At 39.9% G+C, this 12714-nt stretch overlaps 1 protein-coding gene across 1 annotated transcript in view; it reads right to left on the reverse strand.

The window, feature by feature from the left end:
* The window catches only part of INO80 (INO80 complex subunit), a 59395-nt gene that overhangs the window by 20996 nt on the left and 25685 nt on the right, over positions 1–12714 (reverse strand). Inside the window, exons 24-26 of the mRNA XM_010132741.1 lie at positions 12680–12714; positions 7220–7360; positions 2145–2370 (exon numbers count right to left, since the gene is read on the reverse strand). The exon at positions 12680–12714 is cut by the window's right edge and continues 2 nt beyond it. Coding sequence (XP_010131043.1) covers positions 2145–2370; positions 7220–7360; positions 12680–12714 — 402 coding nt within the window. The remainder of the gene's footprint in view (positions 1–2144; positions 2371–7219; positions 7361–12679) is intronic.

Consider the following 12714-nt stretch of genomic DNA (forward strand, 5'->3'; position numbering starts at 1 on the left):
CCCTGCCTCCAGCCACACGGGGATATGGACATAACTTATCTACAGTGGGATCCTACAGCCTGGGAATAATGGTTAGAAGTGATTATGACTCAAAATAACCCTTGTCAGGAGGTCTGGCCAATGACTGTAGCCGGGCTCACCGCTCTCTGGAGAATGAGAAAAGTGCCTCTGGACATGCAAAAAGCAGAGGAAAGAGAGATAAAGTCTGGGTTCCAATTGACACCCCTGGTTCCCCTCCCAACAGTCTGCACGGCACAATGGGGTCAGTGAGGAGCTAGCTGGCTCTCACAGTAAACAGCCAGTGAGGCCAGTGCTTTTTATCGATGCTAAAAGGACTCAGACACTTCCTGCCATTTAATCCAGGTCCATTTTTCTTTCAAAGAACAGGAAAAGCCTCAAGAGATTCCCACAGTGATCGCAGCCTGAGCCTGCTGCCAGCATACTGGGAACACTGAGCCTGGGAGAGGATAGATGAGGGTTAGGAGTGAGAGGTATCCCCTTTTCTTGTCACCTATTTACCACAGACCTTCACAGCTACCATTCCATTTGACCCTTGCTAGACTTCAGCTTTGTGAAGGGCTCCTTCAGCACATCAGTCACCTTCTGTAACGCACGCGCCTGCTCCTGCGCGTGTAAACACAGCTCTCTTATCGCGCTATGTGCCTCTCTCTTACAGTAAGTTTAGGTTTGAATGCTAGTTTCTGCCTAATTAAAAATGGAGCTGTATGAAACAAACTTTTTTTTTTAAATCCACTTATAGCCCAACACTTCCTAAATTCAGACAACTTTACATAACACATTCATCCCAACCACCTTCTCAGCCAAATTCTTTGTTGTGCTTTGACAACAATTTGCCTAACCTTGCACCTATTCGCTCACTCCTGAAAGCTTCTTGGACCTCATCTTTATTCCTCTACAAATTTTGGCTGGTGACAAATTCATCAGCTTAAAATGGAAGTCTTTTCAAGAAAATGCAGTCCTTTCTCTATTCTACATCAGCTACTTTATTTCTCTATCCATGCCTTCTACCTTAATTAATCCCTTCGCTATTTCCCTCCTTTCTGCTACAGAGATTGATTTTCTGTTTCCAAATAACTGATGAACAATTCAATGAATTTCTGCAGAAACTACAAAATCATCAGCTGTCATTGAACATTTATGTAGTGCAAGCACATAAAAAAAGGGTTCTGCATTACAGGTATAAAAAAAAGTGCATGTGCTTCAAATGACTCCAAGAACTTAGAAGGTACCATCTTAAACCGGATTGCAGCAAGCAAAAGGCTGTTTTCCTTTTACTGTACTAACTTCCCCTGCAAAATATCCATGACCCAAAAGGGTCTGGGAATAACTTATCATCTGGCAGTGTAAGCTGTTTTTCCTCTTGGCTATCTCTCACATCTCTAGTACTTTCTGCAGAACTCTGCTTGCTGTTCAGGACCATCTTCCGACAGCTACAGTGTATCCAGCCCATGAAAATCACTGCAGCATTGGCAACCAAATTCTAGCAAATCTGGATTACTTTCATCTACTTCTACAGGAAAAACAGAAGCACGTTTACGTTGGTACACTGGTATCTTTTCCTCCATTTTACCAGGAAATACGAGTAAGTCGTCTTTATTCCAATTGAAACTCAGTGAATTCCTCATTCCCTGTTTTCCAGAACAATTTCCTCAGCACTTGGTCCCCAGACAAATCCTTCTCACGGGAGACTGCTACAAGTAATGTTCAGCCCTTCACCGGGAAGTCCAACAAAAGATCTTAGATCAATATGAAGGTCTTCCGATACACTAGGAGACAAGGTGTGGCTGGCTTTTCCTGCAATCTTCCTATCTCCAACCTCACTGTGCTTTAGTAAGCAAATCCACCTCTTTACAGTCATTTGGAGGACTGACATGCTAAGAGACGTTTGTAAGCATTAGAAGAGTTTGTACTAGGCTTGTTCAGTGTCCATTGACAGCTTTGCTCCAGACAGAGGAGATGAAATCACAGTGTATTTCAAGATAGCAGGATTAACTTTCATTCAAGAGGAAAAACAGACAACCACCCCACCACTCTCTCAAAAAGCCCATAACCAAGCATACTACCACCAAAGAGAAGATGTCCTTATTTATCTCATCTCTGTCCACGACAGCCTCCAAACTTACCTGGTATCCTGATAAAAGACCAGCCATTCTGAGGCCTGATCCCCAACAGCCCTCCTGGACACTCTGGGAAGAACTGGGAGCATTGCTTCAGCCAGTCAGCTGCTAGCTCTGGGGCTCCGTGGAGGACACACTGCTTTGCTTCAAGACTTCCTCCTTCCTTTAGTGTCTTGCGATCGTATTCTGCACTTCGGTCATTGCAGTAGAATTCCAGTGGCACAGCTGTTACCTACAAGTAAAATAATCGATATTCTTGTTCAGATTTCCCCTCACCCCCACATCTTCTATTCAGGTACCTTCCCACAGGATCAAATTTTAAAAGTCAAATCATTACTGACATGTACAAATGAAAAACAATGTTAGATTGGCTTAAAATAAGCAAAGATGCAACATCTCCCCCCACCAAAAAGAAGTCCTGTGAATGACCAAGCATGGACTACTTACCTTATGATAAACAATGCCTTGTGCCAAAGGCTACACAACTGATGATAAAGCTCAGAGTACAAGAATATACCTGCTGCATCTCTGATTTCTTTTTCCTTATTTGTTAATTTTACCCTTCGCAATCAAATATTTATCTAGCAGAGATAAGATTTACATATTGTCCTCAACAGAAATCCATGTGATAATTCAAAATTAGGAAGATACATAAATTAGAAAGGAAAAAAATGAACAGGAAAACAGCCTGTGTGGGAACACCATATTTCCTGGGCTTGAAACAGTGCAAGTGAGCACAGGGTGATCTTTTTCTTCTGACCATTCTACGTATGCCTTGCCCAGTTACCTACTTCAGTACATAACAACCCAGATGGACAGACCAGTTTGCAAACACAGGACTTCTGATTTCATGCCATGTGAGCTATTTTGGAATGGCTCCATCACTTTAACTCCCCCTGCTCTGCCTGATCCACCCAAATCTGGACAGAGTGTGGAAGGTGCACACTAGTCAAACAGCTGTATGCCCAACGGCTGCAAGGTCCTCGAGTAAGAGTTCACTGCAGCAGAAAAGGCTGTCCTTCACACAACCTAGAGCTTTCTCTTCTCCCTCCCTTTGCAGGGTAAGGGACAACTTCAAGATACTGAAAAGCCATGGTACGCACAGGACAGCCTACTCTGGTGGGTTTTTCTTAAAGATACTTCACCAAGACTTAAACTGTGTGATCTAAATCAAATGCAACTATTACACCACTTTCACTGAAATATAAATATACAACAATTCAGTATCTAGCTCAAGAAACTTTCCAATACAAATGCAGTCTATGAGCATCTTCCTCCTATCTTTTCTGAATATATTTGCTTTGGGCTAGTGCTCTGGGGTAAGCATTTACAAAAGCCATTTCTAACCTAATTTACAAAAGAAAGCTAATAGAAACTTTCATCACTATCAAGAGACTTAGGAACATACTGTAAACTCACTTAAAAATTAAATTAAAAATTATTAGACAATTAAACCCACGGCATGGGCTTCAAAGAGGGAAAAATTACAAATGTGCAATGCTTTGTCAGTTTCTTCACCAATACAGGAAGCAAGTACCAATACTTTTGCAGTCATTGTTGCTTTTATTTCAGAAGTAACATTTTTAAAAGATCATCCATGTAGATTTATGTAAGTTGAAAAACACTGTAATAAATCCAAACACTGTGCAAGATGAACACATTACCTAGGGCACTATGAAAAGTACCTTAACACATGAAAAGGAACACAAAGTAAATAAAACTCATGAAAGTTTTCATATTTTAAAAAAGATGACACTGCATCAGAAGAAATAGTACAGAAGCCTGTAGGTTTCATGGTGAACAGTAATTAGGCTGAGTTTCAGGAGAATTTAGAAAGAGTGGGAATTAGTTTGATAATGGGACAATTGAACTATTAAACGCAGCGAAAGAAACATCTCTGCCTGGCACTCAAAAAGCTTTTATGTACTTTGAGAAGGACTGCATTTTTCGTTCCAGCTTACTCTGGTGTGACATAATTACCTGCTACATATTGAGAGTTACATATATAACGGTATATCATGCAAATGAAAATATTTTAAGGGCTTAACTAAATGATAAGCAATAAAATACTTTAAATATGAACAGTTCTAACTATTTTACTGTAGATCTGTTGTAAGATGAAGGAAACAACCCATACCTCAAGACAGACTGCCTGCCGTCTTAGGTGACGGCTGCTCCTCTCTGAACTAACTCAACGTTACCAGCTAACTCAAAGTAAATGGTGAGATGTTCTCAGTGGAAGCCTGTGGTCCACTCTCGTTTTACAGCAGCTCTTCTCATAGGGAGAAATTAATCTCACAGAGACTTATTTTTGCAAGGGCAAATCAACTGTTTAAATAGATTTGTAAGCACAATTATAGGACATGTCTTGTTTTGCAAGATGCCAAGAGCTGTATTTAAACCAGACTGGCTTACAGGTCCAAGCACAGTCACACGAAACACTGCAAATTGAAGGAGTCTGCGTTTAGTCAGACTTCGCATACAACCCCACTACTTCCTAGATACTGTTAAGAGTTGATCCTGTCTTGTACTGCCATCTGCAGTCTTTTGTGGGAGAGGGCAAAGCCTCTTGCAGCTCAAGTCTTGTGGCCTGAACACTGATGTACACCACAGCTTACAGACTTAGCAGCTGCTACACTAAAAAAGAGTAGACTAATTTTTGACACAGAAACTTGGCTTATCTATTGAAATCAGTAATATTGAGACTGGTACATCAGCATTCTTAAAAGAAAAATCACGACACGTCATAAAACTCTACATGCTACATTTTGGGAACACCTCGCCTACAGGAAGAGCTAGTAGGAGACAATCTTGAGGCAAACTGTGCATGTCTCTGCAATTTCTACATTAACAAGAATAAATCCTCCCTAGTAGGAAGCACACCTGTGTAACACTGACTGACATCTGAGGACAGATAAGGCTCTTTATTGTCAGCTCTGCACTCCTTTAAATGTCTACACGCATTCCTAGGGTAGAACTCTGCATCTGTTACACAGTCTTACAAGAAAAACCAACACATTTCTGAAACAGATTTAAAAAAAAAGAAACCCAAAACTTTCATTCAAGCTTGTTTATGCTCCTTCCCTCTCCTTTTTGGCATGGTTTTTAAGGTTTCTTTTTTTTTTTTTCCAAGTTTGTTTCGTGGTTTTACTCAGCCCTTAGTACTAAACCCTCCTATGTCAACACATTCTTGTAAAACTGACTGAACCTAAGAGTCATGGTTCAGAAATACATAAAAATATAGCAGTAGGAATATATGAATGCATTGCCACATGAAATGCAGTAACTTTGTTTATTTAATTGTAAAATGCTTCCTGCATTCATCTCCATGCAAAGGTAATGTTTCAGACATTGTGAGATGTCCAAACCCATTTCCGACCACAAGACATCCGACACGCTGGGATCTACTGACCTGCTATACTAAAATAAACAATATTACTCTAAACTGAATAATCACCTTCTTAATGAATGCAAGAATATAAAATCCATCCTCCAAGAGTTTTGTTTTGTTTTCTGGGGGGTGGGAGGAATTGAGGCTTGTCTATACTCACGAAAATTGTCTGCACAGAAAGAAAACTACAACAGTAAAGCCCCACCCCCCACGACTCCCCCTCCAGCTGCTACATAAACATACGCTCCTATTTCTATCATTCGCTCCATTAACTTCCCAAAATTCATCACAAGTCAAACAACAGAAGGCTATCATTTCTGAGAACATATGTGCTCTTTCTGCTGTTTCATGTCCTCTACACTCCTGCCAAGAATTTCTAACAAGCGTAAAATTAAGTCTTTGTATTCCTAGAAACAAAAAGCCATGCCTCCACTTAATCATTTTTATACACCAGCCAAGCCAAAACAAGCAACTTGCTTTCACTAGAATATACGCCAGATATGATCTCTCATCATCTTTCCCTTCCTATGTAGCCTTCCAAGACCCTCTCCTCCCTTTCTAATATACAGGAACTATTGGACATATTCATCTGCAATGCAAATTTAAGTACAAAGGGCAACAAATCAAAGGAATCTGAAGCAGAACTGGTTTTCGCAATTTACTCTTAGAATAATTTCTTGGTTTTGAACTAGATCATTTGTCGTGACTGGGAGGTGATATGTGACTTTGAGAACTCAGCTGGATTCCTGGCCCCTGGAGCTGCAGGCACAGATGAGTCCAGCTTGAGGAGCAGCACAGAGGTGATAGGGGCTTACTTGCCATCCTCCCTCCTCCAGAGGCCAATGTCTCGTTGCACCTGCAGCCCCATCTGATGCAGCCTACAGCAGTAACATTAACTGGAACTGAAGAACATGGCATCTAGATGGCCTGCTAATACAAGTACATTTTCTCCAGCTTTGTCAAGATCTCACAACATGGAACGAAAACAATAGCCGTAGACTGTTAAGGGTCGAGGGACCGAGGTACCCACTCCTCGAAGGTCTCCTAAGTCAGCCCAGGAAACTTTAGCTAAAGTAATTCAGAAATTCACCTAATAGTTGATGGGACAAATCCACGCAGTACCACTGAACATCCAAAAGATTTAGAAAAAGCCAGCTTGAGTAATCCTTAATGTCCTGGGTTCAACATGGAGGAACCGGATGCTCCCAGATTGTTTTTGAGATTTGGTGTTTCCTTTTTAGAGCATAAGCTGATGCAATGGGAGAAAATGAGCCATCTTTTAAAAAATGCATTTCTCCTCAATCTCCTTTTCTCAGAGTTAACCAAACAATCAACCCATTCCGTTTGTACCATGCTCACGCCCCCCATTTAGATTACTGGGGAATAAGCTACTTGACAGTCACTTCTATCATTTTACTGCTTTGGTATGAGGAGAAAAAGCAAAATCAGAGTGTCCCAGAGTAACTCCTGTTGGGTGCATCTTACAACTTTCCTTTTCCCTTCAGTACACATTACAGTCACTTCCTCTAAGAAAAAACCCCACTATTCAATACAGTAGCAAAAGGATATCCTCACAAGAGTTTTACCCAACCAAAAGCATCTAATAGATCATCCTGTTCCTAAGACACAATTGCAAGAATATTTGAAACACAACGGAAAATACATAATTTACAGCTTAACCCAGACTTACCCGTGGACTGGCTACGCACAGGAAGGATGGCAGCTCAGTCACCTGGCAGCACTGTACACATGAGGTAGCTGATCTCCTTCGATGTATGACATGATCTGAATAGCCAGTAACTGCTTTACAGTGGCTACTGAACACAAGGTTCTGAAAATAAAATTAAAATTAAGAAGTTACTATGTCTATAAAGAAAAAAATCTTAAATCTTATAACCACCCATGAGAATGACAAACAAGGGACATTGACCAAATATTTCTCATTGAAAAAGGAATCTCTACACATCTTCAGCAGCGACAATATACAGGATCTTGGTGTAATTATGAGAAGATTTAAAGTCTGAAATGGTTGAAATCAGAGTAACTTGCATCAATACTTGACTCTACACTCAGTAGGAATAAGAAAGACGTTTTCCTTCTTTGAACCTTCTGACATTAGTTTTTATAATGAAGGAAATATGGTAATATTCTAGTAGATCTGACCATCGAGCTGTTTTCTAGCTACTCCTTTATCTAGTCTGAATCATGGGTAAAACTAGATTTGGCAGAGAAAAGTTAAGACTTTAAATGAAAGTCCAAGGACACCAGTCCTATCTCATCTTTTACAATCTTTTCTTCCTTTCCTGTATAAAATGGCTCTGAATTTTATGCTTAAGACTTTCAAGGTGCTAGCACAGTTACTCATACACACGAACACACTCATGTTTAAAACCTGGAATTTGCCACAAGCGTATCAATGTCCTTTTCATACAGAAAAATACATTGACTCTAAGGCAGGGGCACAGACAGGAGAGCTCTCTGAAGATGCTCACCTCTACACAGAAAAATAACAGAAAATTAAATTTTCTTTATTTGCATTGGTTATTATATTTCCTTTTTAGTGTAAGAATCTGCACCAAACAATGAAATAAACTGCTTATAGACTAAGCCATTTTGTTAGCCATTACTTAGTTTTTATTGAGTCTCCTACATTTGTAGTAACCAATTGTTATTGCTATAATAATTATTTCTTACAGTATGCAGAATATTATTCTCTCACTGCCACAGGATCACAGGATGTGCCCTCCTGACAATTCTAACAGTTCACTTAAGTAAAATGTCAATTTTACTTAGTATCTAAAGCTTTGGCATTGTTCTGCCCCAGATTCTAATGCACCAAAATTAACTGCATGCTACTTTTACTTTACAGAGCCCCTCAATTTTCTAAAATCCCAGTGTTTGAAGTTCTAAACTCTGAGGTACATGCTAAAAGCAGACACCTTTTGTCATGTTGTACACTGGATATCAGCATTCCTATGTATGAAAAAAATCCTAGAAAACACCCACAGTAGTAGTCTATTATGGATCATGCATTCTGGGCCCCATTTCCAGCTGTAGTTTCACTGTGCAAGATGCACATGTAATCTGGAACCCACTGACAAAGGAGAGAAAGTCTTACTGTACATACATGCTACCACCACCTAAGAAACACATCAGTCGATCCTAGCATGTAAATGGGTCTTTCAGCTGCTTTCAGCGTGACTTGTGGTCTGGAGCTGGCAAAAATAAACTTTATACTCTCTGACTGAACATCTGCTCCTCTCTATAAAAGGTGAGAGCAGAAAGAGCTGACAATAGCCTTTCACTTACACTCAGCAGGGCTAAAAAGAACAGGTCAAAGCTTGGGCCACACTAGATAATGTGAAGCGATCACAAAACAGTCTCTTACTCAGCTGGTAATTCTTCATCAGCAGCTCTGGGTTAAGCAACAACTGCTTCACATGTTCACTCCTGTCCCTGCAGAGCCCATTCTTGTTAGCCTTGTTATCTATACTCATTAAGATGCTAATCGAGACGAAAACAAACCCTCACCCCTCCACTCCAAGTTAGTTTTGTGATCTGTTCCACCAGCTGGTAAAACAGGCCATGTGCTGAAACAGCAGAGTGGGAAAGGCAAGGCTGGGAGAACATGGCTGTGGACAGCATGAATGCTGGCTTATTCATCCGAGGACCAGAAACGGTGGCAACAAAGCACCAGCAGTACTGCTGGAAAGAGAGAGCCCCTTTCTACGACATATTTGTGCCACTTCTGGAGCTAGTTTTATCATCCATCATAGTCCTTCAGAAGCCTATTGAGTTACACATCTCATACACTTCAAATTCAACAGCCATGAAAATAGAAAGTTGGCTCACACAGGGATGTGACAGTGCAAGCCCACATCAGTGGAGGCAGGATTCAGTGGCAGAAAGTGAAGAAAGGACAGCAAGAGTCAAGAGGGGAAGAATTATTTCCCTCTCAGCAACAGCAGGGTACTAGACAGACTCAGAACTGCTTTAGGTCAAAGCATCTCTCTTCCCCACACCTGGCCCATGCCCTGGGGGTACAGCTGAGAAGAATCAGCACTGCATGCAGCGACAAGAGCTTTCCAGTAGGTCTTACAACAGCAAGCACTGGCATACTGATCGAGGCCCTGGTCACTAGAGAGATTTGCTAACTTTATTTCCCGGAAATTGAGAATACAAGAAATGGATAGAGAGGAAGCTAACAAAATGTAATTCCAAACCTATGCAAGTTTGTTATTTAATTCTCTTTTGAAAGACAGTATCAGAGAGCCTTCAAAGATGGCTTTAGCCCAATTAGAAGTACTCATGAAGAAACAGAAAGGAAAACTTCCAAGAATGTACCCAAAATAAGAGGAAAAATATTATTTTTGGATACACACAGTATTAGAAGTAGGTCTTGTACACAGGCATTAATATGGTTTTCAGCACCATGCTTCCTGTATACAAATAATGAGCAAGTCCCACAGAAACACACATCTCTGAACTCCCTGACGTATCTGTTAAGTATTCATGAACAGAGCAGACACCAGATATAACAGGGACAGTGGAAACCAGCTTCCCATCGGTCACATACATGGAAAAGACCAGGTAAGGTTACAGTGCTGAACAGCCGCAGCTCTGAGATGGATCACATACCTTAGCGCAACAAAACCAAGAACCAGAGGAGGATTGTTAAAAAATAAAAATGTACACATTGACCACAACCATGCAATCCATAGCATGTGTTGAAAGAAGTTTTCCTACATTGCAAACAGAGCTGCACATAAAATGGGTGATTTCTACCAGCATCTTAAGCTCACTAACACTCTTAATTTTTTATAGAAAGAAAATTAAGAAAGCAAAGGAGAGAAGGGTTCATCTCAACAGATCAAATTTTATATTCATTTAAATTAATGTGCAGGTACTGAGTAAGGAGAATGAAGAGACCTCACAGTATCAGGCAATTCTGTGTTTCCATGAAGAAATTCATACTGTTTTTAGACAGATGTTAACTCTAGTTCAGAAAGACCCATTAAAAATAAACGTGTTTCTTTGTCTACTGACTTTTTTTTCATAGTTTGTCTCATATCGGAAATGCTGATCAGAGCAGTTAACTAAGGCCTTTCCAGATTTATACCATTTCCTTTTTCCTCTGTTTCTCCCCCTCCTCACTCCCTACATATTAATATCTTATGAAGCCCTACAGGAAGACTTGGGAAATTTACATTGAAAGTTTCTGAGATTTGGGCTAAGATAAAAAAAAGCGAGTTTATTTTCACTCACGATCATGCATGCTGCCTTTTTTTTTTTTTTTAAGATGTTCTATATGTAAACTGCGCAAACAAAATCCTGCAAACAGAGCTTATTTTTTAGTGACTTCAGGTGGTAATTTGTCTAAAAGCAGGTTAGAAAAAAGTTCTAAAGGGTCTGTTACAACTGTAGGGCTAAGCTTGCTTTAGATTTACTTGGATTATCACAAATGCACTCTTGCACACACTGACGTACTCAGCTGGAGGTTTTCTGTGTAAAAGCTACTAGTTACACCAGTCACTAGTTCCACACGGTCACAGCACTGGGACCCCCTGAGACACAACTAATGATTTCCTCAAAGAACAGAAATTATTTGAAGAAACGAAGTTATATGTTTAAGTCTTGCCAGGCTGTGGTACAGGTAGGGCTGTAGCCTATCCAAATGCTTTACATTTCATTGTTAATCTTAAAACCTACATGTGCATATTCCAAAGTCTTTTACTTACTATCTACAATACTAACTCACTTTCCGTTCTTTAAGAAAAATGTAACAACTTCCATTTTAATATTTATACACACTAACCCAAAGGCTATGTAAAGAACTAGGTTGTCTTTCTACAGACATAAACATGAATGCTACCTTCTGTAAGCCCATACAAGTTCTGACACCTTCTTCTACTGTTAGGTTGTAGATGATGATGCTGTTAGGCAACATTTACAACACCACACAAATTTTCCTTAACCATACCTATGAGAGGACAGAGCTACAGTATAGTTTCAGAGATAAGCTGCACACAGTCAAAATACAAACAGCTGAATGTAATCTCAAAAAAAGCTAACTGAAAACAAGTCCATATAGCTTAGGTTTTACCAAGCTAGACGGGGAAACACAGAATATTTAAACACCTGCACAGCCAGAGTTAACTGGTACACACTCAGCTGGCTTGCTCTCCGCTTGATAACTAGGTCGACTCATTTTATTAGCTTTGCTCTTAAAATTGTGGTTTTGCTGTGTTTTTGATGTTAAAACTGTGAAACATGACACCAAGTCCAAAGTTGGTTTCCCACTGCTTATGAGTCTCCAATTTCCTCTACACGCTATTCAATAGAATTCTGGCTATCTCCGTTCCCCTTCCAGACTCGTGAAGACAAGCAATATTTCCTAGAGAAATGTGGCATGATCTCACTGTTTCAGAAAATATTTTTTACTGCATATCTGCTAACTGCCCTAGATGCTTTCGACTCTATGCTAGCACTTTTGTGAACTTGTATCACAGTGAAATGAATCAACAGAGGTATAACCTAACTCAGGAAATCAACAGCAACTTAATCATAAAAGGCAAAACCTTCACACGCATCTCAGGCAAAAGATTAGAGAAAATTATTTTCCCTTACACAGTAAGACGAACACATGTGGAGTCTACCAGACAGCAGCAGGAGCAAATTTCAGAATAGACATCATTGACAACGCTTGTCCACCAATTGTGAAGCCCTGCTAGACTGAAGTCTCTGCCTTCCCCCGTTGCTGCAACAGTGTGTTGCATTTGAGAAGGGAGTTAGTTTCAGTCAGAAAACAAGCATCTAATATGCAGAAAAATATTACAGAACTCTTAAAATTTACATGAAGAATCCATCCCTGACAAATGAGTCTAGTTCTGTAGCTCCAGTAACATTTTTAAGGTTTCTAATTAAACTGATCTATTTTTTTATAGCAAGTTTTGATATGTATCACCATATGGGAGGAAGTATTTTTCCTTTCAGCACTTTGAACTTTATTAACTATATCTAATAAAGCAGATAATAAAGTCATCTTGTTTCCAAGTTTGTATTTCTCTGTTTTATAAGGATAGAAAGGTTTTCATAATTTCTCCCCCACGAGGATTTGCTACTGTCCCCAAATCACAGAAATACTGCTTACCTGCAGCAAAGTGCAGCTGTGCAAGTTAGGGAAAG

Source organism: Buceros rhinoceros, unplaced genomic scaffold, assembly GCF_000710305.1.
Source record: "Buceros rhinoceros silvestris isolate BGI_N320 unplaced genomic scaffold, ASM71030v1 scaffold1043, whole genome shotgun sequence".
In the NCBI taxonomy this organism is placed as follows: domain Eukaryota; kingdom Metazoa; phylum Chordata; class Aves; order Bucerotiformes; family Bucerotidae; genus Buceros; species Buceros rhinoceros.